Below are 21,129 nucleotides of genomic sequence, written 5' to 3'. Positions count from 1 at the left end.
ACCTTGATGGCTGTCGGTCAGGAAGTTTACGGAGATTTCCGTCTGGAGAAGAGAAGAGGCTTCTAAAATTTCTTCTAAGTTCTGTGGTCCAAGTCCCTAAAAAAGCCTCATGAATTTAGACCCCACTTATTAAGAAAGTGCATTTATTGAGAAGGGAAATTCTTACTGACTAGCAATTTTAAAGTAATTTCTTCCTCTGCATTTTCAGAATCTTAAATAGGAAATGGAAAAAGTTACCAAAAATCAGGACTTTTTCAAAGGGAGAGCCCAATAAATTGAAGATCTTTGCCATGCACCTTTAAGACCTGGTCTGGCTATAAATGTACACAAATGAAAGAATGTCTATTTCTATAGCCTATTGTGCATAATGTAATCTATGAAAGCATTGCTAGGTTCATTAATTGTGGTCTTAGCTGTACCCAAATGCATTTTAGTTTGTATTATACATTGTATAAATATCCAGAAGAGTAGCTCTTTAAAAACTCTGTGATTAAATTATTTCACAAGTTATTTTTCCCTGCTACGTCTTCCTTCCTGCTTCTTTCATTCTGCTTTTCTCTTCCCAATGGAAAGGATTGGGTATATTTAACACACAGCATCATATAAGGCCGTGGCTTATACAAAGGCTTCAATGTGTCCACGGGGTTAGGATGAAGAACTTTTAAATGAAGTTCACGCTTGGCTCCTGTTTCCAGACCTCACCGTCCGGCGGGAGCAGGAAACAGGCCAGGCCCACTAGGGCCGCACTGCCCGTCTCTCCCCTGCTTTTCCTCCTCACCTCTGCCTGGGCCACGTTTCCTCAGGGTCAGCTCCATTCAGTTTCTTTTCCAACGTCCGCGCTTCAGAAGCGCCCTTCCCTCTGTTTTCCTCAGCGCAGCCCTGGTCCTGTCTTCTTACCTGTGTCCTGGCCCCGCCGCTGGACGGCGACTCCCCTCCGGCCGTTTTGTTCAGGTCACACCCTCGGTGTCTGGACCAGGGCCCGGCATGCCTCAGGGGCTCGGTCGCCATCGTCCATCTGCTGTTGGGTTGTGCTGATGTGAGTTTTAGTTTTTTAATTTTTTATTTATTTCTCTCCCTTCCCCCCTCCCCCCCCACCCCAGTTGTCTGCTCTCTGTGTCCATTCACTGCGTGTTCTTCTGTGTCCACCTGTATTCTTGTCAGTGGCACCTAGAATCCGTGTCTCTCTTTGTTGTGTCATCTTGCTGCCTCAGCTCTCCGTGTATGCAGCACACTCCTGGGCGGCTCTCCTTACGGGACGCACTCCTTGTGCGTGGGGCTCCCCTACGCAGGGGACACCCCTGTGTGGCAGGGCGCTCCTTGTGTGCTTCAGCACTGCACATGGGCCAACTCACCATATGGGTCAGGAGGCCCGGGGTTTGATCCCTGGACCTCCCAGGTGGTAGGCGGACGCTCTATCCATTGGGCCAAATCCGCTTCCCTAATGTGAGTTTTAAAGGAATGTGTCTGCTTCCTGCCTCAAAGATCTCAGAGTCTGGTCAGAACTTGGTGAACAACTATAATTTCATAAGATAATTCCTAAAATGCAAGCGTGTGTCAAAAAGAGTCCAGGAAAGGGGGAAGCAGGTGCGACACAAGCAATTGAGCTCCCACCTACCTCACGGGAGGTCCCAGGTTCGGTTCCCGGTGCTTCCTGGTAAAGACATGCCAGAGAGCGAGCTGGCATGATGAGCTTTTGCAGCGAGCAGACGCACAAGATGATGCAAGAAGGTGACACAAAAGAGAAAACACAATGAGAGACACAACAAAGCAGGGAGCTGAGGTGGCTCAAGCAATCGAGCGCCTCTCTCCCATGTGGGAGGTCCCAGGTTCGGTTCCTGGTGCCTCCTAAAGAGAAGACAGGCAGACAGCAAGTGCAAACAATGAGGGGGGTGGTGATAAATAAAATTTTAAAACCTTAAAAAAAAAAAAAGAGTCCAGGAGAAGACCCCAGTGCAGGGGTCACAGGGTGGGCTCTAAGGACAGGCTGGAGGCAGTGCCAGAACGGGTCTCGGGAGGCTGGAAGTCTGGGGCGAAGGTCCAGGTGACTGGCCCTGGCAGACATACAGGAAACATCCTGCGCAGCCCCCCATTTCCCAGCATCCTCTGCAGTAGGTTGCAACTGGGAGCAGAAAGGACGTGTGCGCCATCCTGGCCAGGGCCGTTGGGATCTGGAGCATCTCTTCATCCTTCTCTTCCCTTCTCCGTTACCTCCAGAGCACTGCGAGGGATGGCAGCACAGCAGGAAGGGACCCCGGGGCTCTGACCCCTGGTTGGAGGAGCCCCCCTTCATCTGAGTGAGAGAGTAGAACCGTCTATTGGTTCAAGATGCTGCGATTCTGAAGTGTGTCGTCGTAGAAGCTGGCTGTCATTGATCCTGCCTAATTCACCTCGTAGGAAACGCTCACGGGGAGATATATATATAAACACATCGTATCTGTGTGTAACGAAGCTTTGTGTTGTGAGATAATTGCAGACTCCTATGCAGTTGTCAGAAGTTATCACAGAGAGACCTCTGTACCCTTCTCACTGGGACATTGTTCTCCAGAGGAGATGGACAGAGAGATGCCCCTCGTGCAGATTTCTCTATGTTTAGATAGGAAAAAACGCCTCTACTTTTTAGAAAGTGACATTCTTACTTTCACCTAAATGAACTTTTTCAATCTGCCTCACTAATTGAGGCTTCCCTGGTCAGATTTCCTGTAATGAAAGGCTTCCTTTGTTTTTTATAAAGAATGGCATCAAATAAAACTAAACCGCGGTGGCACTTACCAAGTGCTTGTCACATGCCGGCGCAGAGGGAGGCTCCCAAGGGCATTACCTCGTGTAATCCCACACGCCCTATGGTGTCATACTGTCACTATTCCTACTCTTCAGTTTTGGAAACTGAGGCGTGTGGGGGCAGGGCAGCCCAGCCTGCCTGACAGCAGATTCCTTGCCCCTCACTGCTAAGTTCCTCCACTGGTTTAATCCAGTCCCCACAGAAGCCCTGAATCCCCATCTGTCTGCGGGAGCAGCTGGTCACATTTCTGGTCTTTTTTAAATGGTAAGAAAGTATGTCTTGAAACTGAGGTGAAACCTGCCTCCCCAGGCCTCCAGGAAATGCTCCATGACTCACTTCGTCACTGTCCTCCTACATTATGTATACCTCTTTCCATTTTCAGAAGTCGAAGCTCTGAACAGGAGAAGGAAAGAGCTAATGACTTGCTTGTGACTAACATTCCACTGCAGAGACAGCGAGATTATTACAATAACTGCACTTCAACATCGCAGAATACATTGATAAAATGAATGTATTGTTCCAGCATCACTACCTGCAATGAGGATGGCAGTGGGCACTGGTTTCAGAGGCCTCGTGTCTAACTCTTGTTGCCATTTTAACTTCCTGGCAGGCTAAATCATATGTCAAATATGTGAATTATGGACAGTCACATTCTCCTGAATCATCTTAAGGCTTATATATCAGGTGGGCTCTCCAGAACATCATGTATTTTCTCCCTGTGTGAATGAGAAATTGGAAGGGGTAGATTCTATTCTCAGTTCCATCAATGAGTTTATGTTCTTGGGAAAGTCTCTTCCCTTCCCTGGGACCTAGTATGGGGTGTCATTGATGGAGGATGCATGGGTGGGAGGGAGTTCTGCAGGGCATGCATATGGGGTATATAGATGTATAGATATGTTCGGATGTTCACTGGGTAATATCATAGTGGGGAGATATCACATGACAAGGAAGTGCTGAGTTCTCATTCTGGGAAACTCTTGCACTCCCCTATGGAGCAAAAACAATCCCACAAGTGCAAGGGCAAAGATCAGTGAAGAAGGATGGTCTAATGATGGGCCCTTGATACTGATGACTATGCTTATGAGCCTGTGTGCTTGAAATTCCAACTCAGCATAGAGCAGCATGGTGCCTAGGAGTTACCTCCTGAGAGCCTCCATGTTGCTCAAATGTGGCCACTCTCTGAGTCAAACTCAGCATGTAAATGCATTACCTTCCCCCAAGTGTGGGACATAAGTCCCGGGGATGAGCCTCCCTGGCGCCAAGGGATTCCAACCAAGCACCAGCTAGTGATGCAATTAGAAAAAGATCTTGAATAAAAGGAGGAAATGGTAAAGACAAATGAATTGATATGGCTAAGAGACTTCAAAATGAGTTGGGAGGTCATCAGAGGAGTCGCACTTATGCACATCTCAGCAGGATCCCAGAGACAGCCAAAGTAGGTACAATCCCAGGTAGTGGTACTCCTGAGGACTATGGAGACACCCAGGTCCTACAGTCATGACAGATGGCTCTGGAGTTCAGTGCCTTGCCATTGGGCCTTACTGTGGAATTTGTGCTCCTGAGAATGATGGAGTTGGACTCAGATGTGCCTTTCTACATATGACTCTTCTGTCACTTTTACTGAACCTGTGGTTGGTACTGGGGTTTGTGTATGCTCAGGAGACTTGAATCTCTGGACTGTCCATGTGCTAACTGGGCTCTGAGCCTCAGCAGAGTTACAACACCTAATCTCTGGTTCATTGGATTTATCCAGGTCAGCTAACAGGGAGGTGAGGATGGTCAACCACCACACCAGGGAACCAAGAGAGTCTGCATCTGCAAGCAGGAGAATCCCATCCATCAGCTATGTGGGATTGAAGACCCCTTTCTCTTTAGAGGTGGAATGGACATCACCATCCCAGGGTCCTCAGGATGGAGGAATAAAATGTGGATTAGAGTGGACTTACTGGTATTCTACTGCAGAACTATCATGACTCTAGCAATGGAAGAAATTGTATCATTGATGTGGAGAAGTGGCCACAGGAATTGCTGAGGGCAAGGAGAGGGAAGAAGTGGTGTGATAAGGGGGCATTTTTGGGACTTGGAGTTGTCCTGAATGATATTGCAGGGACAGATGCAGGACGTTATATATCTTGCCATAACCCACTGAATGGACTGGTGGGAGAGTGTAAACTACAATGTAAACTATAATCCATGTGGGGTAAAAGTGCTCCAAAATGTATTAATCAAATGCAATGAATGTGCCACAATGATGAAAGAGGTTGTAGATGTGGGAGGAGTGCGGGCGAGGTGGGGAGTGGGGTATATGGGAATCTCTTATATATATATTTTTTAAAGATTTATTTTATTTATTTCTCCCCGCCCCTCTCTCCACCCCCCCCCCCCCCCCCGGTTTTTTGCTTTCTGTGTCCATTTGCTGTATGTTCTTCTGTGCCCATTTGCATTATCTGGCAGCACTGGGAAACTATGTCTCTTTTTTGTTGCGTCATCTTGCTGTATCAGCTCTCCATGTGTGTGGCACCACTCCTGTGTGGGTTGCGCTTTTTTCACACCGGACGGCTCTCCTTGCGGGACATACTCCTTGTGTGTGGGGCTCCCCTACGCGGGGAACACCCCTGTGTGGCAGGGCACTCCTTGCACGCGGCAGCCGTGTGTGTGTGGGCCAGCTCACCACATGGGTCAGGAGGCCCTGGGTTTGAATCCTGGACCCCTCATATGGTAGACGGATGCTCTATCAGTTGAGTCATGTCCTCTTCCCTCTTATATTTTTTAATATAACATTTTGTATGATCTATGTATCTTAAAAAAAAAGAATAAAAAAAGAAGGGGGAGAGTAACTGCTGACTAAAGTGGATTTATTTTATTGTAGCTTTTATCTGAGTGAGTTGTAACATTGATATAAAAAATTTTAAGTATAAAAACCCCACTTCCTTGTATAGATGGACTAGAGTTTAGATTGGCTGATTTTGTAGCCTGCCTCCTTGGAGCCAAATGCAACTCAGAAAAGGCCGTTCTCTGAGGGATCCGAGCAACGCCGTGAAGTGTGCTCTTTCCTGATGGTTTTGCCGGAATGCAAGGGCACATTTAGAACTGGAATACCTGAAGGAATAGCAGACTGCTTCTCCATTAGGCTAATGGAGTTGGAGGCTCTAGCCCCGGGGGGCGGCAGGAGGGGGGCTGCTTCGTGAACAGGCGACCTCTCAGGGAAATGAAGCCTGCTCGAAGCGGTAGCCTGATGGGGACCTGGCAGAGCGCCGAGAATTTCCTCCGAAACGCTGCAAAGAGGCACGCGGGGCTCGGCCCAGCCGGGGGCACTGACCCAGCCTGGGCAGCCCTTCGAAGCGGGCGTTGCCCGTTGCAGCCAGATGAAAGGCACGTGGGATGTGGCATTGTGACTAAGTGCTGGGGTACCGCACTGCTCTCTAGGAACGATGGGTATTAGCTGCAGCAGCCGGGCCCTTTGGGAGAGACCTGCTTCCTGGGTAGATGAGCCCAAGAGAGGGGCTTGCCGAAGAGAATTGTGGGGGAGGCAGGCACTGTCCTGTGAGGCAGAGAAGGGGGGAAAGGAGGAGGGGGAGAAGGGGAGAGGGGAGAGAGGCTGTTCCTGAAAGAGGTGGGAGGGAGAGAGAGGAAGGGAGAGCAAGAAGGAGGGAGGGGGAGGGAGGAGAGAGAGGGAGGAGTGGAAGAGGGAGGCAGAGGAAGGGAGGGGAGGAGGGGAGGAGGGAGGGGAGGGAGAGAGGAAGGAGAGGGAGGGAAGGGGGGAGACCGAGGCAGAGCAGGGGACCCCAAGCTGCGCAGGGACGGCTCTAGGAGGTGAAAGGCAGTGGGGGTGGAGGGAGGGCAGAGGGGGCGCAGGGGGGGCACCCCAGGGCTTTGGGGAGGGGCGCAGCTGGAGGTGGCTGCTTGATCCCCTCCTGGCCTCTTAGGGGGGGACTTGGCGGCTCTTCCCTGGGAGGCCCGGGGCTGGGGCCAGCGCTGGTGCCGCTCAGTGGGCCCAGGAGCCCCGGGGGCATCTCCCCGGCCTGGGGGGGAAGGAGCCAGCACAAAGGGGCTCAGCGCACCCGGGCCCCTCCGGCCGCCTGGCCTTGCGCCTGCCCAAGGCGTTCGCGGAACCTGCCCGCACCTTGACCGTGGAATTGCTCTCCACGCGCAGGTCTGCACGCGGCAGCTCCCGACTGTTCAGGAACGAGGGCAGCCGAAAAGCACTGAGCGACGGCTGAGGTGGTTTTTAGTGGCAACATTCATTTTACTTCATTTTGTAATAGTTTTTTTTTAGGAGGTACCTGAACCCAGGACCTCACACATGCGAGGCAGACGCTCAACCACTGAGCTGCACCCGCTCCCCGCTGAGGCGGCTTTTAAATTAAATTTTCTTTTAGTTTTTGGAGGCTTCTCTGGCTTTCCTCTCCTGAAGGGCCTGCAGCAGCCTGGCAGTTTTCAGGGCTCACTGCGCCCAGGCCCCCTGTGCCTGCGGCCTGGGGAGCCCCTGCGGCCTGGGGGGCCCCTGCGGCCTGGCCTCGCTGCTGACCCTCGGTGTGCACCCGGTCCTGGCTCTCCAGGGCCGTGAAGGGGATTCTGCCGGTGGCTGTGTCCACACTGGGGACACCGAGGCTGGTCAGCCCCAACCACAGGGGGCACTGGGGACATCCCTGAGAGGCAGGACTGGCCGGGCCTCGTCGGCGAGCTGGGCGGACGGCCTTCTCAAAGGGACTCCGCAGTGTTGACTTGCGTCTGGAAGAAAGAAAATGCCAGGTAAGAACCTGGGAATGCAGGAGAAGCGTGGCGGGGACAAGCCAGAGCGGGCGCGGCAGGTGCCCCAGGGCGCGTGGGTGGAGAGGTGAGAAGCCTCTGCCCTGCTGTCACCTGTGCAGGGGAGCAGAGGGAGGAGGGGCGCCTGGTTTACAAAGGAGGGGCGCTGGGGAGCTAGCCAGGGCGGAAGGGGGTGCAGTGTGTTTCAACTAAGTGCTTAACTGCAACTCAGAAATCGACTCTGTCTGTTTGGGAGGAGAGAACTGTATTTAAGCTGTCTGGGTGGCTTCTGGAATTCTGCAAGGGCTGGAAAATCGGAGTAGGGGCTCTGGTGGGAACGCTCGGGAAGCGGGGCTCTCGTGGGGTGCTGGGCGCTGCGGTGGGGCTCCCGTGGGGTGCTGGGTGCTGCAGCTGGCACCTCTGCCCTGGAGCCCTGCACTGGCGCTCCTGCAGGACTGTGGCCACCGTGCCCCAGGAACGCCCCCCTCCGTTCTGCAGCTGCAAAGCCTGGGGTGGGTCCTCTCATTAGCAGAGTGTACCCCAGCCGCAAGGCAGGCTGGGAGAAGCACCAGCTATTTCCAGCTTCCACCCCAGGAGGAGGGTGCAGAAAGGGAGTGGGGGGATAGAGGGCTCCCGAGTGTGTCTGTTGACGAGAGAGGCTCCCCAGCACGGCAGAGCCCTGGGAAGGAGCGCAGGGCCGGGGAGCACTGCCAGGGAGGAGCCAGGACAGCGGACAGAGCTGGAGAGAGGCCTTCTCAGAGCCGTGCGGCAGTGTGAGAGTATTTATGAATTCCCAAAAGAGACTATGCTCGTAAAGTGGTCTGTTCCTCCGGGCACGATGCCCTCTGGTTCTGTTACGTTGCGCTGAGCGGCCCTTTGGTTAGATTGCCTGCTGCACCTACTTTTAGAGCTTTTGGTTCAATGCATCAGCAAGGCGTGGCTCAGGTCCAGTCCCGTCCCCTTGCTGGGTTTCAGCTAAATGGACACTCACGAAGACACGCAGGGAGAGAGAGCTCTATCAGTTTTTGTCCTGCCATGTGACAGAAAGGAGAGGCTTTTGCCTGAGAGTTCACAGCTGAGATTGGGAGGAGAATAGGACAGGGGAGCCTGAACGCAGAGGCCTGGGAAGAACCCAGCCCCGTGCCAGGAGAGGGGGCTGCGGGGTCACTTAAGCATGAGGCCTTCGAGCGGGGCCCCAGGACCAAGGGGATGGAGAGACCAGGCAGAGACCCGGGCCATCTTGCTTCCCCACGTGGCGCCCCCGGGCATCCTGAGCTGGACCTTTCATGACCTTGGAACTGTAAGCTTTTACCCCAGATGACCCCCCACGATAAAAGCCAGCAGGTTCCTGGGGCTTCGCATGGGCCCCCCTTTGGCTGACTAACGTGCTGGGATGAGGAAAGCGTGGAGTGAAGTCGAGGAGTTCCTGAGAAGACTTCTCCAGGCTCAGGAGCTGCTTATTGAGATGGCTGGGGGGACCCTGAGGGAGTGATGGGCCAAGGGTCCACGTGGAAGGGCTCCCGGGGGTCCAGCGTGGGCAGCTCACTGAAGGAGAGAACGCATGGCACACGTCCTTGCACAGCTGCCCACCTGTTCTTGAAGGTTTCCTTATTAGGAAGTCGGCAGCACGCCTGTCGCAGTTGGATATCATTATTATTATTATTTTTTTAAAGATTTGTTTATTTATTTATTTAATTCCCCCCCCCCCCCCCGTTGTCTGTTCTCTGTGTCTATTTGCTGAGTCTTGTTTCTTTGTCCGCTTCTGTTGTCATCACCGACATGGGAAGTGTGTGCGGCGCCATTCCTCGGCAGGCTGCACTTTCTTTCGCACTGGGCGGCTCTCCTTACAGGTGCACTCCTTGCGCGTGGGGCTCCCCTACGCGGGGGACACCCCTGCGTGCACGGCACTCCTTGTGCGCATCAGCACTGCGCGTGGGCCAGCTCCACACGGGTCAGGAGGCCCGGGGTTTGAACTGTGGACCTCCCATGTGGTAGACGGACGCCCTAACCACTGGACCAAGTCCGTTTCCCTGCAGTTGGATATTATTGATAAATTCCAAAAATAGATATTGGATTATGTTTGTAATCTGGTCTGTACCTGGTCATGACTGAGTTATGATTGGGGCTTTGACTGGGCCATGTCATTAGGGCGTTGAGTCCCCGCCCCTTCGTGGGCAAAGGATAAAAGGCAAAGGACAGAGCTGAGGGGTTTTAATGTTGGAGTTTTGATGTTGGAGTTTGATGCTGAAGCCTTAAGCTGGAGCCCTGGGAAGTCAGCACACAGAGGAAAGAGAAGCCAGCCCCACAAAGGGAGGAATCCTGAGACCAGAAAGAAGCAAGACCCTGGAAGGGAGGAAGCAGGAAGCCTGAGCCCTGGCAGACGTCGGCAGCCATCTTGCTCCAACACGTGGAAATAGACTTTGGTGAGGGAAGTAACTTATGCTTTACAGCCTGGTATCTGTAAGCTCCTACCCCAAATACATACCATATATAAAAACCAGCCAATTTCTGGCATTTGGGACAGCACTCCTTTGGCTGACTAATACAACACCTCTCCCTTCTATTGGCAGCCCGTCTCTCTTGTGGGGTGATACCCTCAGGAAGCAATTCTCAGGGCTGCCTCCCACTGCGGGCAGCTTCTGCCAATGCTGAGGGGCAGAGCTCCCTTCCCATTGCACCCCCTTGGATCCTGCCCATTTTTTCCTTTTTTTCTGCGAGTTCCTTCAGCCTTTCCTAAAATTTCCCTTTTGCCTTAGAAACCAGCCCCAAGCCTCTATAATTTCCAAGTTAGACCTTGGAATATTTGCTCATTGATACTAATTCTACCTACAGATGTGCAGAAGTCCACACTCTGCTTCGGTGCTGTGTGAACAGTGGAGTATCGGATTTTCACCTCCTCTGAGATAGTACAACAACTCAACAGCTACTGCCTGTGACTGCTCAGCGGCTGTGACTTATGGTCAACTAGATCCCAGAGGCTTCTTCCCCCCAAGTGCTGTCAAATTAGGTCTCTCCCATCCTGCTCTTATTTTTTAAAAAGGATTTATTTATTTATTTATTTCTCTCCCCTTCCTCCCCCCCACCCTGGTTATCTGTTCTCTGTGTCTATTTGCTGTGTCGTCTTCTTTGTCCTCTTCTGTTGTTGTCAGCCGCACCGGGAATCTGTGTCTTTTTTTGTTGCATCATCTTGTTGTGTCAGCTCTCAGCGTGTGCAAGTGCCATTCCTGGGCAGGCTGAACTTTCTTTTGTGCTGGGTGGCTCTCCTTATGGGGCACACTCCTGGCACGTGGGGCTCCCCTACTCTGGGGACACCCCTGTGTGGCACTGCACTCCTTGCACGCATCAGCACTGCGCGTGGGCCAGCTCCACACGGGTCAAGGAGGCCCGGGGTTTGAACTGTGGACCTCCCATGTGGTAGACGGATGCCCTAACCACTGGGCCAAGTCCGCTTCCCCCTGCTCTTATTTTAACACAAAAAGCTATTTATTGATTTAATATAGTTATGTATTATATACTTAGATATCATATAGATAACGATTGTGCCCTCTTTTTAGTGAGCAATTCTTAAATGCAGAAAGCTGGTATTTGCATTTGCAAATACTTGGGGTGGACATATGCTGTTTTTGTCTGTCCCACTATCCTTCTCTCTGGGGAGCCACTCTTCCCCATTCCACATGGCTCTGGTGGGCTGTCAATCTCAGCACCCACCCTGTCCCCAGCCACTGACGGGCATGCGGCCCAAGCTTGGCCAATCATATCACCCCACCCCGAGCACCTGCAACACCAAGCTAAAGAAGCAAAGAAGCGAAGACGACCAAAGAAGGTTCCCCTCTGATTGGAATATCAAGTTCTCCTTCCTGGTGGGTGTCTGCTAGGGTGATGGCTTTTCCCAGCTGCAGAGAGGAAGCCATCTGCACTGGGGAAGAGGAGGCCTGGGGGAAGCAGGGCTAAGAGGGGAGAAGACGGCGGAGTCCAGGGACACAGACTGAATCCCTGGACCAGGCTCTGAGCCAGTAAATACCTTTGCTGTTTCAGCTGGTTTGAATTTTTGAATTGAGATTTTGTCACTTCCAAGTGGATGAATCTTGACTAATAACACTTAAAAATTTGGAAGATACATTTCAGTTTTGGAAAATATGGAAAAGTGGAAAAAATTAACGAATCATTTTTAATCCTAGTTTTTTAATTATTAAAAAATGGCATGGGGGGCACATGGGGGAGGGAGTTCTCCAGGGCATGTATATAGGGGACTTAAAAATGTTCTGATATATGTTGGTTATTTTTATAGTAGCTACAGTCACAAACGTCACCTGAGGGAGTTGAGTGCTGAGTTCCTACCCAGGGGAGCTCCGTCACATTCCCCAGTGGAACAAAAACAATCCCCCAAGTGCAACGGCAAAGACCAACAAGGAAGGATGGTCCAATAATTAGCCGTTGATACTGATGACTGTGCTTAGAAGCCTGTGTGCCTGAAATATGAACTAGGCCTAGAGCTGCAGGGTGCCTAAGAGTTACCTCCTGAGAGCCTCCATGTTGCTCAAATGTGGCCACTCTCTAAGCCAAACTCAGCATGTAAATGCATTACCTTCTCCCCAGTGTGGGACATGACTCCCAGGAATGAGCCTCCCTGGCACTGAGGGATTACTACCAATCACTAACTGGTGATGTAACTAGCAAGACCTTGAATAAAAGGGTCAACTCAGACCAGAAGAATATCTCAGCCTACATATTGGATCAAGTGTTGAAAACTGTTTTTTGACCTTGAATAAAAGGGGAAAATGGCAAAGACAAATGAGTTTATATGGCTAAAAGTCTTCCAAAAAGAGTTGGGAGGTCATCAGTGGGCTCGTGCTTATGCACACCTCAGCAGAACCCCAGAGAGAGCCAAAGTAGATACATCCCTAGGTGCTGGTTCTCCTGAAGGCTATGGAGATCCACAGGGTATATGGTCATTGGAAGTTAGATTTGGAGTTCTGTGCCATGTCAATGGGACCTACTTTGGAATTTGTGCTCCTGAATATGATGGAGCTGGACTCAGGTGTGACCTTCCTACACATGCCTCTTGACACTTTTACTGAACCTGTGATTGGCACTAGGGATGGTGCATACTCAGGGGACTTGAATCTCTGGACTGCCCATGTGCCAGCTGGGGCCTGAGCCTCAGCAGAGTTGTGACTCCTACTCTCTGGTTCATTGGACTTACCCAGGTCAGCTAACAGGGAGGTGAGGATGGTCAACCACCACACCAGGGAGCCAAGAGTGCCTACAACTGCAAGCAGAGGAATTGCATCCATCATCCATGTGGAATCTAAGCCCCTTCTTGATCGAGAGGTGGAGTGGACCTCACTATCCTAGGGTCCACAGAATGGAGGAATAAAATATGGATTAGAGTGGATTTATTGATATTCTTCCATAAAACTATTTTGACTAGTAATAGAAAAAATTGTAGCATTGAGGTGGAGAAAGTGACCTCAGTAGTTGCTGAGGGCAGGGAGAGGGAAGAAGAGGTGTGATGTGGGGGCACTTTTGGGATTTTGAGTTGTCCTAAACGACATTGCAGGGTCAGATGCTGGACTTTATATAGCCTGCCTTAACCTACTGAGTGTGAACTACAGGGTAAACTATCATCCACGTGGTGCAGCAGAGTGTGTTCACCGAGTGTGATGAGTGTGCCACAATGACGGGGGAGGATGTTGGTGTGGGAGGAGTGGGGTGGGGGGTATATGGGAACCCCTTATGTTTTTTATTTTTATTTTTTAAAGATTTATTTTTATTTATTTCTCTCCCCTTCTCCCCCCCCCCCCCGCCCCGCCCCGCCCCACCCCAGTTGTCTGTTCTCTGTGTCTATTTGCTGTGTGTTCTTTCTTTGTCCACTTCTGTTGTTGTCAGCGGCACTGGGAATCTGTGTTTCCTTTTGTTACGTCATCTTGCTGTGTCAGCTCTCCGTGTGCGCGGCGCCATTCCTGGGCAGGCTGCACTTTTTTTGCACTGGGCGGCTCTCCTTACGGGGCGCACTCCTTGTGCGTGGGGCTCCCCTATGTGGGGGACACCCCTGCGTGGCATGGCACTCCTTGAGCGCATCAGCACTGCAAAGCATGGGCCAGCTCCACACGGGTCAAGGAGGCCTGGGGTTTGAACCGCAGACCTCCCATGGGATAGACAGACGCCCTAACCACTGGGCCAAGTCCGCCGCCCTGATATTTTTTAATGTAACATTTTTCGTGTGTGATGTATATATCTTCAAAAAAATACAATAAAAAAATGATGGGGTCGGGGTGGGGAGCAGGATATATGGGACCCTCATGTTTTTTATGTTTTTTTAAATGCAATGTTCTTTGTGATCCATTAACTTTAATAAAAAAGTGTAAAAAAAAAAAAATAAAGCAATTAGCAAATTGAAAAGACTTAAAAAATGACATACCTTACATATATATATGTATGTATGTATGTATGTATGTATATTGGTGGTTGCATTGTAGGTTGCAAAACATGGCCAAGAATTCCTCCACCAGCGTGCACGCCTCCGTATAAGGTGGCTTTGCGGCTTCTGGAGCAGAGGCAGAGGGGGCCCATTAGCTCTGTGGTTGAGCGCCTGCTCCCCACATACGAGGTCGCGGGTTCGATCCGCGGTCCAGTTGAAGTTTCTTTCCTTTCCCGCCCCTTGAGCCTGGGCTGGCCTTGACTGGGCTGGCCTTGACTGCTTTGAGCCCTGAACTGCAGCAGGAGGCCATCCCGCCTTCTCTCCCACCCTCTTAGCAACAGGGCCACGCAAGGAAGGCACCCTAGGCTCCCGGAACGGATGAGATGAGACGGGAGGAGGCGCCGCGCCAGCCCGTTCGCGAGGCCTCTCCACCTCCCCGCGGCTCTCCCAGCCACGCGTGGGCCAGGCCAAGGGAGGCTGGCAGAGGAGCCGCCTCCTGAGTGAGGACCCCAGCCTCCTGGGAGAGGAGCCCACCCTCCCGAGGTCAGGGGTCCCCAGCCTCCCGAGAGGTCATCCTCTCCCTTGTGTAACCCTCGCTGAAACGGGCAGCGCCGCCTTTCCCTGCCACCCCAGGTTATCAAATAGGCACTAGGTTCCCGCCTCGCAGGCCTCGGGAGCCAGCCCTGCCCGCAACGCGCGCGCGGGCCCCTGGCCTCCTCCAGGGAAGGTGAGGCCCGGGACCCGGGACCCGGGGCTCGGGGCTCGGGGCTCGGGGCGATTCCAGGAAAGCGCGCGACAGCACCGGCCGCAGCGCCCCGGGCTGCTAAGGGCCGGTGCGGCGGGTCAGTGTCCGCTCTGGGCTGTCGCTCCAGGGGGTGTCCGGCACGCTGGGGGCGGGGCTTCGGGCCGCGGGGGCGCCCCGGGGGACGGCGGCGCGCGGGCGCTCGGGCGCTCGGGCGCGGCTGCTTTGCCCCGCCACGCACGAGCCGCTTCCCACGGCTGCTCGCCTCCGCGATCCCGGCTTGTCCAGGCGCCGCGCGGGCCGCGCTGGACACTGTAACCGCAAGGAGGGAACATTGTAACTTCCGCCACCGGCTCTGCGCTCGAGGGTCGCAGCAGTTTCCAGACATTTTTGAAACTGCGTGGGGGGGTGGGGGGGGCTAGAGGAGTTGCCTGAGGCATGAAGAGGGGTCCACGCCAGCGCAGCAGGTGCTGCGTCCCCACAGGACGCGGGGTGCAGGGCAGGCTCGGGGTGGGTGGCGGGAAGAGGTCGTGGGGGGCCGCAGCCCACTCGGGACTGATACCCCGGCCCTGACAGACGCCCCCTGCCGTGGGATGGGGGCGCTGGGGGACAGCGCCCCCGGGACCCCCGCCCTGAGCCTGCTCTGCACCCGCGGGCCCCGCGCCTCGGCACGCGAGCTGCCGCCCCCACGGCGCGGGGCGGAGGGGCTGGGGGTGCGGCGGGCGGCGTTTGTTCCCAGAGGGACGAGGCGGCGCTTGCGGGTGTGAGGCGCAGCGGGGACAGCTGCCGCCGCCGGCGACATCTTGCTCGGGAAGCGGGCGCGGGGCCAGCTCAGCTGCGGCTCCCACGCGCGTCGCGGCCTCGGGCGTGGAGGGCGCAGGGCCCGGAGGCGGCGGGCGGAGGAGCGGGAGGTAAGACCTGCGCAGCCCCCGCGCTCCCTCCCCGCACCCCACCTCCCCGCGCCCCGCCTCCCCGCACCCCACTTCCCCGCGCCCCGGCCTCCCCGCACTCCCCCTCCCCGCGCCCCATCCCTCCCCGCACCCCACTTCCCCGCGTCCCATCCCTCCCCGCGCCCCGGCCTCCCGCGCCCCATCCCTCCCCGCGCCCCATCCCTCCCCGCACCCCACTTCCCCGCGTCCCATCCCTCCCCGCGCCCCGGCCTCCCGCGCCCCCTCTGGCCCCAGCCGCGGACCCCAGGGCTGACCCGCGGGCTCCCCTCCGCCCCTAGCCCCGCGGGCCCCGCCAGCTCCTCCCCCGCCCTCCCGCCGCTTTCCAGGCCGCGGGCCCCGCGCGGTCCGCGGGCGGGGTGGGGGCCTCCTCCCTCCTCCCTCCCTCCTCCCTCCTCTCCCTCCTCCCTCCTCCCCCCGGGCCCGCCCTCTGGGCGGGACTGCGGGATTTAAACGCGGCGGCGGGAGCGGGCGGGCGGGGCCTCCGTTCCGTGTCTGCGTGTCGCAGGCGGCGGCGCGGGCCATGGCCCCCGGGAGCGACGTCAAGAGCGAGTACATGAAGCGCTTCCGCGCGCCGCGCTGGGACGTGCACGCGCCCTGCTACCGCGAGCTGCTGCTCTACCGCCTGGGCCGCCGGCTGCTCGAGCAGGCGCACCGGCCCTGGCTCTGGGCCGACCCGGGCCCCGCCGCGCCCCCGCCCGGCCCCGCCGCGCCCGAGGCCCCGCAGAGGCCGGGGAGCGGCGCGGCGCGGGGGGCCGAGGCCGCGGGGCCCCAGGACCCGGCCGCGGCCGCCGCGGGCCCCCCAGGTACGTAACACGCCCTCCCCCGGAGCCCCGGGCCAGCCGCCCCGATCCCGACCGCGTCCAGCCCCGCGAGGGCGCCCGGGGCCCGCCCCGCCCCCGGGAGGGAGGTGCTCGCCCCGGCCTCCTCCCCGCCCGCCTCCTTCCAGAGGAGCCTGCTCGGCGCCCCCGCCTGAGCCCCGGCTCCTTGCCCGGCCGGGTGGGCCCTGGAGGGTCCTGGGGCCCCCGACGCCCCCCAGCCCGCAGCTTCCATCACAATCTCCACCCCGAGAGGTGGAGAGCCGCGCGCTCGGCCTCGGGACCTGGGAGCGGGGCCACGGCCTTGCGCCCGGGCCCCCGGCCTGCCCGCGCGGCCCCTGGACCCCTGTGCACTCGGAGACCAGCCTCTCCTGCGCCCGGCTCCCGCGGGGCGGTGGGCGCGGTGGGCGCCTGCCTCGGCTGGGCCTCCAGCCCCGGGCCGCCCCGGTGGGAGTAACTGCACCGCCCGCGGGGCTCGGCAGAAATCCAGTGGTGACCTCAGGACATGGATTTTCTCATTTGACTTTCCCGCGGTCCCTGGAGGTGGAATCTAGAACGTTCGTCTCCGTTTTGTAGGTGAAGACGGGGACGCGGGGTGAATAAGGCGCAGCCGCCTTTCGTTTATTTACCCCGACGGGGAACCGCGCAGCTTCTCCCGCTGCCCGGGAGGCTGGAGCAGAGGACCGGAGGCGAGCAGGGGCCCCCGGGTCCAGGCCCAGCGAAGCTGCCCCCCTCCCCCCGGGCAGGGCCGCCCCCTCTCCACCCCCCACCCCGGGCACCTGCCTTCCCCTTGTCCTGTGGCTCGTGAGTCCCACCCATCTCCTGTGCACCTGCTACAACTCCAAGCCTCGGGACCGGGGACGGCGCCTCCTGGGGCACCGAGGGCGCTGAGGGCGCTGAGGGCGCTGTGGGTGTCAGACTGCCCCCCCCCCCCGCCCTGCTGTCCTCGTTTGTGAAGGTCTGTCAGCACCCGAGTGCAGCGTTGAGGTAGCCGGGTGGCAGGGGCGGGCCTGAGCTGGCTCTGGTGTCCCTAGAGACGGTGGCTCCTCCCCGGGCTGAGGGCAGGCCTTTCTCCGCTCTGTTCTCTGGCGGCGGCTTCCGGAGGAGAAAGGCGCTTCTGTGCTCCCAGGACTGCGGGTCCCGGGACCGCGCCGGCCCTGCCCCTGCCCCCCGCGCCCCGCCCCCGCCCCCGGCCCCGGGCCCCGGGCCCCTGCCCCCTGCCCCCTTCCCCGCCCCGGCCCCTGCCCCCTGCCCCCTGCCCCCTGCCCCCGGCCCCTGCCCCCTGCCCCCTGCCCCCGGCCCCTGCCCCCTGCCCCCTGCCCCCTGCCCCCGGCCCCTGCCCCCTTCCCCGCCCCGGCCCCTGCCCCCTGCCCCCTGCCCCCGGCCCCCCTGCCCCGCCCCTGCCCCCTGCCCCGGCCCCCTGCCCCCTTCCCCGCCCCGGCCCCTGCCCCCTGCCCCCGGCCCCTGCCCCCTTCCCCGCCCCGGCCCCTGCCCCCTGCCCCCTGCCCCCGGCCCCCCTGCCCCGCCCCTGCCCCCTGCCCCGGCCCCTGCCCCCTTCCCCGCCCCGGCCCCTGCCCCCTTCCCCGCCCCTGCCCCCTTCCCCGCCCCTGCCCCCTGCCCCGGCCCCTGCCCCCGGCCCCGGGCCCCTGCCCCCGGCCCCGCCCCGGCCCCTGCCCCGCCCCGGCCCCTGCCCCGCCCCGGCCCCTGCCCCGGCCCCCTGCCCCGCCCCGGCCCCTGCCCCCTGCCCCCTGCCCCCGGGCCCCTGCCCCCTGCCCCCTGCCCCCGGCCCGGGGCCCCGGCCCCCTGCCCCGCCCCGGCCCCTGCCCCCTGCCCCCTGCCCCCGGCCCCGGGCCCCTGCCCCCTGCCCCCTGCCCCCTGCCCCCGGCCCCCCGGCCCCCCGCCCCCCGCCCCGGGCCCCTGCCCCCTGCCCCCCGCCCCCGGCCCCCCGCCCCCTGCCCCCTGTCCCTGCTGATGCTTGTGCTGGACAGGATTGAAATCCTTGTTTTCATGTGGATGGTTTTATATACCAGAGGGATGAGCACACTTTTGAGTTCTGTTAAGTGCAAAAATGTAGTTCTTTTTACCGAAACCGTGTATGTAGCAGAGCCGTATGGTTCTGGCTATTTTGAAATACGGCTGCTCCCCCCCAAACTCACGCTCATGTTTCCATGTACCTGTTGCCTATAATAAGGTTTTTATTGTTATTTCTTTTGTTTCTTAGCATCTTTTTAAAAAAGATTTATTATGTTTCTTTTCTCCCCACCCCGTTGTTTCCACTTGCTGTGTCTGTTTCTTTAGGAGGCGCCGGGAGCGAATGGAGACCTCTGATGTGGGGGGGGTGGGGGTAGGTACCTAAACGCCTGAGCCACCTGGTTTGTCCTGTCTCTCATTATGGCTTTTCCTCCCCGCATCTCTTGTTGCGTCATCTTGTTTTGTTAGCTCTCCACATCTGCCTGTTGTGCCAGCTTGCTGTCTTCTTTAGGAGGCCTCGAATTGGAACCCGGGGTCCTCCAGTGTGGCAGGAGGGAGCCCCGTGCCTGAGCCACCTCCACTCCCCTTGGCATTATCTTTTGACTTTAGCTGTTTTTTACCACTCCCCTAACCCAGGCACGTTTCTTACCCCCAGGTCTTCTCAGTGCAGTTTTAGTGCTTTGGTTGATTGAAAATTGGTTCCTCTAACATCGGGCCCCTGGGAGGTGCTCTCCAAGGCTGATCTGTGTTGTTTACTAGGATTCTGTATTCCTTCCTCCTCACTACACACCCATCAGGTCCGGCACTCAGTCTCCTCTCCATGGAGCCACCCCTCCTGGAGCTGCTGACCCACAGGGGTGGGCTCGCTGCCCTTTTCTTGGGGGATCCCTGGGTTTTGTGGCTCTCACAGCACCTTCTTTTTGATTGACTCTTCTTGGTACAGCTCCTGAGAAAGTATGTGAGCTTAATTTTCTGAGACGTTGAATATCAAAAAAATATACCTTTATTCTACCCTCACAGTTCAGTGAGTTTGTGGCTGGGTATGGAATTCTAGGTGGGAAATAATTTTCTCAAAATTTAGGAGGCATTGCTCTACGGTATTATAGCTTCTGATGTTGTTAAAGTCCCACATCATTCTGATTCTGAATTTTTTTCTATTAGAGATGCAAGAAAAATCTTGCAGAAAATAAGAGTTCCCATATACTTCCCCTCCAATGTTTTCCCTATTAACACTTTGCATTAGTGTGAAACTTTTGTTACAGTTGATGATAAAATATTACTATAATTGTGCTATTATAGACATCTTTTACATTAGGGTTCAGGTGTTGAATAGACCTATGTTTGTTTTTAAAATTTTTATTCTAGTAACACCTGTATCACCTAAAATTTACCATTTTAGCTACATTCAAATATTAAGTGATATTAAGTACTTCCACAATGGTCTGCCATCATCATACCATCCAATACCACAAATTTTTGGTTACCCCAAACAGAAATCTGCACCAATCAAGAATTAATTCCCCGTTCCCTGCCCCCACCCTGGCCCTCAGTAACCCTCACTCTACTTTTTGACTCTATCATTTTGCTGATATTATTTCATATCAACATACCATAAAACACTTTTCCTTTTGTGTCTGGCTTATTTTATTCAACATGATGCCTTCAAGGTTCAGCCTTGTTGGCATGTATCAGAACTTCATTCCTTTATAATATTCCTTGTGTATATATACCACATTTTGTTTTTCTGTTCATAGGTTGATGGATACTTGGTCGCTTTCATCTTTTAGCAATGGTGAATAATGCTTCTGTGAACATTGGTGTACAAATATTTGTTTGAATTCCTGCTGCTACTTCTTCTGGGTATTATACCTAGAAGTGGGATTTCTGGGTCATATGATAATTCTATACTTCATTTTCTGGAGAACCTTTTCCGCAGCGGCTGCACCATTTGTCATACCTACTAACCAAAAATGAACAAGTGTTTCTGTTTCTCCACTTGTAATTTTGTTTATTTTTTTAGTGGTAGCTATTCACATTTTTTTAAACTTTATTTTGTACCTTTAATAACTGAAAATATAAATAATTTAAAAATAAAAATAAAATACAATTGAATAAAAACATACAATTCTCAATTAAATGTAGTGGACACATATACAAATTTTTTTTGAATCATATGTTACACAATGTATTTGGGTCATAGTAATGCAATCATACACTTTGTCATTTTGTGTCTGGCTTGTTTCATTCAACATAATGTCCTCCAGGTTCATTCACATTGTTAGAGGTGTGAAATGGTATCTCATTCTGGTGTTGATTTGCATTTCCTAATGGCTAATGATGCTGAGCATTTCTTCATGTGATTTTTGGCCATTTGGAGAAATGTCTATTCAAGCTTTTGCCCATTTTAAAACGGGAATGATTGTCTTTTCGCTGTTGCATTGTAGCATTTCTTTATATATTCTGGAAATTAAACCCTTTGAGGCTATGTGATTTCCAAATACTTTCTTCCATTCTGTAGGTTGTCTTTTCACTTTCATAATAAAGTCCTTTGGTGCACAAAAGTTTTTAGTGTTGATGAGACTCCATTTATCTTCTTTTTTTGTTGTTGTTGCTCATGTTTTTGTGTAAAGTCTGAGAAACCATTGCCTCATACGAGGTCCTAACGAGGCTTCCCCATGTTTTCTTCTAGTCTTGTAGCTTTT

At 55.2% G+C, this 21,129-nt stretch overlaps 1 protein-coding gene across 1 annotated transcript in view; it reads left to right on the top strand.

The window, feature by feature from the left end:
• The first annotated feature begins 15,477 nt into the window (after positions 1-15,477).
• Positions 15,478-21,129, top strand: part of CCSAP (centriole, cilia and spindle associated protein) — a 29,446-nt gene continuing 23,794 nt past the window's right edge. Inside the window, exons 1-2 of the mRNA XM_071212474.1 lie at positions 15,478-15,602; positions 16,147-16,444. Of these exons, the coding sequence (XP_071068575.1) occupies positions 16,162-16,444 (283 nt within the window). The 5' untranslated portion in view covers positions 15,478-15,602; positions 16,147-16,161. The remainder of the gene's footprint in view (positions 15,603-16,146; positions 16,445-21,129) is intronic.

The sequence above is a fragment of the Dasypus novemcinctus genome, chromosome 28 (assembly GCF_030445035.2).
Source record: "Dasypus novemcinctus isolate mDasNov1 chromosome 28, mDasNov1.1.hap2, whole genome shotgun sequence".
NCBI classification, from domain to species: domain Eukaryota; kingdom Metazoa; phylum Chordata; class Mammalia; order Cingulata; family Dasypodidae; genus Dasypus; species Dasypus novemcinctus.
The sequence above is the reverse complement of the archived record's forward strand: the minus strand, read 5'-3'. Positions and strand labels throughout refer to the sequence as shown.